Source organism: Solanum dulcamara, chromosome 3 (genome assembly GCF_947179165.1).
Source record: "Solanum dulcamara chromosome 3, daSolDulc1.2, whole genome shotgun sequence".
Taxonomy (NCBI): domain Eukaryota; kingdom Viridiplantae; phylum Streptophyta; class Magnoliopsida; order Solanales; family Solanaceae; genus Solanum; species Solanum dulcamara.
The window spans coordinates 3,286,122-3,290,000 of record NC_077239.1 but is presented as its reverse complement, the minus strand read 5'-3'; the positions used below and the strand labels follow the sequence as shown (position 1 = coordinate 3,290,000).

At 37.8% G+C, this 3,879-nt stretch overlaps 1 protein-coding gene across 1 annotated transcript; it reads right to left on the bottom strand.

Annotated features, from left to right (window-relative positions):
* Positions 1-72: 72 nt before the first annotated feature.
* LOC129882181 (nuclear intron maturase 4, mitochondrial) lies at positions 73-3,879 on the bottom strand. Its single transcript, XM_055956361.1, has 2 exons — positions 3,701-3,879; positions 73-2,820 (listed from the first exon to the last, which is right to left on the bottom strand). The coding sequence occupies exons 1-2, from the start codon at positions 3,768-3,770 to the stop codon at positions 362-364; spliced, it is 2,529 nt and encodes an 842-aa protein (XP_055812336.1). The 5' UTR covers positions 3,771-3,879; the 3' UTR covers positions 73-361.

Genomic DNA, 3,879 nt, shown 5'->3' with positions numbered 1-3,879 from the left:
CGTCGTACAAGTAATACGAAAATTGATACATGGATAACTTGTTTCGAATCCAGCTACCAAACGATCAGGGTGTGGATACAAATAAAATTTACCTTACATTAGTTTCTTTGAACTATCAGTGTTCATACTCATGGAATCTTCAAAGCAGCTACCTAAGAAACTTTGAACTTTAAGCATTGATTTGACACAGCCAAGTTGAAGTGGACATTTCTGAAGTCAAAACATTACATACTCCCATGATAATGATGAATGTAATTCGATCACAGATAGACAACAAAGATAGATCTTCAAGTAAATTGCATGGTTTTCCATCTACTCCAACTATTGAGTGGTTATGCAGCAGAATATTTACCACTTCGCATCAAGGGAAGTCGTTCCCTTTCCAAGCACCGAAATTAATAGATTGAAGTGAAATGTAACCGAGAAGTAGATCCTTCAGATGATGTTTACACAACCCAAGTCGCCTTCTATGTAAACTGGGATGGATACAATTAGAAAATCCAGTCTTCCAACCAGGGAATCTTTGTCTTTCCATCACGTGAAGAGTGTATACACGAGGAGCTGCAGCTGAACATCCTATAACGAAGCAATTGCAAGGACGTGACTGACTCACCATTCTTGCTAAAGAGAACAAACATATTCCACTGTATGTTATTCCATACATTAAGGCATCATTATCAACAGCTTCGGAATTTGTTGCTTCACTGGTCATCTCAAGCTCCATATCTTCAGTAGAAGGAATTCTGCGCAATTCAGAGTCAAATTTCTTCTCTATCTCAGTCTCATGTATCCTATATTTCATTGCCAGAGTTCTGATGCAAGACAACCTTAATTGATTGCAAATAATGAGCTTTACATCATTAAAGTTGTCACACTTGGTGTACCATATCCGCCACCGGCAGATTAAACCTGCATACCAGTCAACAATTTCATTGTCATCCCAAAAAACCAGCAGATGACATGGCTGGGGATATCCTTTGGAGTTTGTCAATCCATATCGAAAAAGCCGCTTATTTATGATGCTGATTGGAGCTAGGATCTGTGTCGCTAATGATGAACAATTGGAGTTTGGCAACAAGGCAAGAGTCGAAGCTGTCTCAGAAGATATATATTCCTGAACACGCTTCTGGAACTCATAATACGAATCTCTTAGATCTTGAGGGAGAACTGGTTCAACAATATGCTTAGATAAGATAACATCCTCGTTCGTTTCGCATTTAACCTTTTTATTTTGCAACCAAACTTTTAGTAAGACTTTGTACCAATGATCCGTTTCCATCCCATCTTTTCTAAAACATGAAATTTGGCTCAAAGGGGAGCTACCATCAGAGAGATGCTTAATCTCTGATTCTTTTACCTTCTTCAGCCCATGAGCCAGCCATTTCTTTCCGATTCTTGCTGTCCCAGTGTCCCACGAGTGCTCTTTCTGCGAAGCAAATAATTCTACTTTTTCCTTCAATTTGTGAACGGCCTTTACAGCCGGACTCTCTTTCAGGCTTCTTTTAACCACACTACCCAGAAAGCGAATGTCAGTAGGCCCATCACATGGAAAAACATCTATTTCATTTTCAAATTCTAAATGAAGAGAATTCTTAAAGTAATTTTCAGTTTCAGACTTGATAGCAACAGCCACGTCTTTGGGACCAGAGATGGCAATAAGAATCTCATCCATGAAGCGGCAACAATGCACCCTAATTTCAGAGTAGCCCAAATCATGGCATTCTTGAGAACCATTACCAGATATCTGTCTCCTAAACCAACTGCGTAGCACAGAGTTGACCGCATTTTCTTTAGCGCTTGATCCTTTATCAATAGCTTCATATCTCATTGACAACCTGTACATTTCATGATCAAAGAGATCAAGATATATGTTCATTAAAATTGGAGACAATGCTCCTTCTTGTGGGAGACCATGTCCTTTTGGAAAGCCCCCAAATTCTAAATTCAATACTCCACAGTCAAACATACTGCATATTATCGTATATAGGAAAGGATCGTCTATCTTCTCTTCCATAATTGAAAAGAGCTTAGCTAGAATTTGATTGTCAAGCTTCTTGCAAACTGGCAAGGTGAACCACCACTTCGGATTAATTATCTCTTTGCGAATGTACTTAAGAGCAGATAAATGGCTCCTACCACTGCGACAACCATGTGATATCTTAGAAAAGTGAGGCCGGTAGATAACTTCTAAAACTATTCTAATTGCTTCCTCGACAACTTTGAGTTTAACATTTGGAAAGACAAGGACTTCTTTCTTTGCGCCCCTAGTTGAGATCGAATATGTGTTAGCACTAACATCAAAATACCCACAAGAAAGCTCTTCCGCCATGGCTTCAAAAGGCAAATCCTCACCATTAGTTGCTAGACCAACATTAGCACTCAATCGAATACAATCATAAGCATCACAAAGTGTTTTTGGATTGGCAATCACTTTCTTTATGAGGTTTTGAAACTTCCCATTTACACACTGTTCCTTAACTATCTTTTTTATGCGTAGTTCAAGTAATCTTTTACGCTCCACCCGATTCATAGGTTTAGACTCATCAATATTATAAGACTCTTCCACCAAGTTCGCTAAGTTCTGTGCCAGCGACACTCCATGTTTCACACCTCCCAAATTCTCAATTGACTTCTCAACCATAGGCACCAATTTCTTAGATACTTGACATTTTTTCTCCTCCAGGTTCAAAGACTCCTGAACCAAACCGGCAAGGTCCTGAGCTAGTTTTAGTTTGCCAATCTTCTCATCACGAGTATGACAGCCAACTTGACTAGCAGTAGAATAAAGTGAATAACCAAGAAATCCTACAAGAGGCCTCCCTAAGACATTTAAACCAAGATTAGAAACAGATGAATTCTTCCTTACAATTCCAGTATCAAGGATACTTAAATGTGCTTAATTCTATAATACAAATGAAGAGAACTACTTTAGACATATTTTTCAGAAAGGGATTATTTTCCAGTATTTGGTATTTCAGCAAATAGGGAGAAAATGCTTTCCTTCACAAATGAGGTAGAAGTCATTTCCTTTCCCAATATCCCAACTTTTACTCCATATCAACCAACAAAGTAGATACTGTTTTCAATCATTACTACCAAAAAATGTCACACAAAATACTTTTCCACACATATCCTCTAATCTTCCACCTTGTATGAATATCATACGACGGCAGAACCATGATTTTCACTAAAGGGTTTCAAAATCTAAAGCCGAAAGGGTTCGACATCTACTATATATACATAAAAAAAAATAACCATATATAAATAGTATAATTTTCTGTCAAAGGAGGTTCGGATGAACCCCTGGCCCCAAACTGGCTCCGTACAACAAAAACAACATACCCAGAAATCTCATGAATACCATATGACGGCGGAGGTAGGATTTTCACTAAAGGATTTCAAAATCAGAAGTCGAAAGAAGTTAGACATTTACTATATAGTATAATTTTACACCAAAGGAAGTTCCTGACCCCAAGCTGGCTCCACCCAACAACAACATGCCCCAGTGAAATCTCATGAATACCATATATCACCTACTTTATAAAATTATACCTAACCAAACGCTAGAAAATAAAACAATTTCACACACTAAACATCAATTAGCACCCATAGGATAAGTAACACTTAAAACTTTGGAGTAAAAGAAGCTTTTATTAATTCTATTTTTATATTTAAAAAAAAAAATAGCGAAGAGCATTACCAATATCAGAGGAAGAATTGCGGCAGAGAAATTGGAAACTTCGTAGAAGTGAAATACATTTATGGACCATATTATGATCATCACCAGTCTATCCTACTCATTTCCAGATTTCATAGCTTCAAAAGGTGCGCAGGGAGAGTGAGAAACAAAACAAAATAGAAGGGAATAAGGGCTCCTTT

Excerpts from the sequence above, each read along its gene's own strand:
- LOC129882181 (XM_055956361.1), bottom strand. The coding sequence starts at position 3,770 with ATGGTCCATAAATGTATTTCACTTCTACGAAGTTTCCAATTTCTCTGC. Across the intron at positions 2,821-3,700 it reads CAATTCTTCCTCTGATATTG|GGAGGCCTCTTGTAGGATTT; the intron begins GTAATGCTCTTC and ends TAAATGTCTTAG.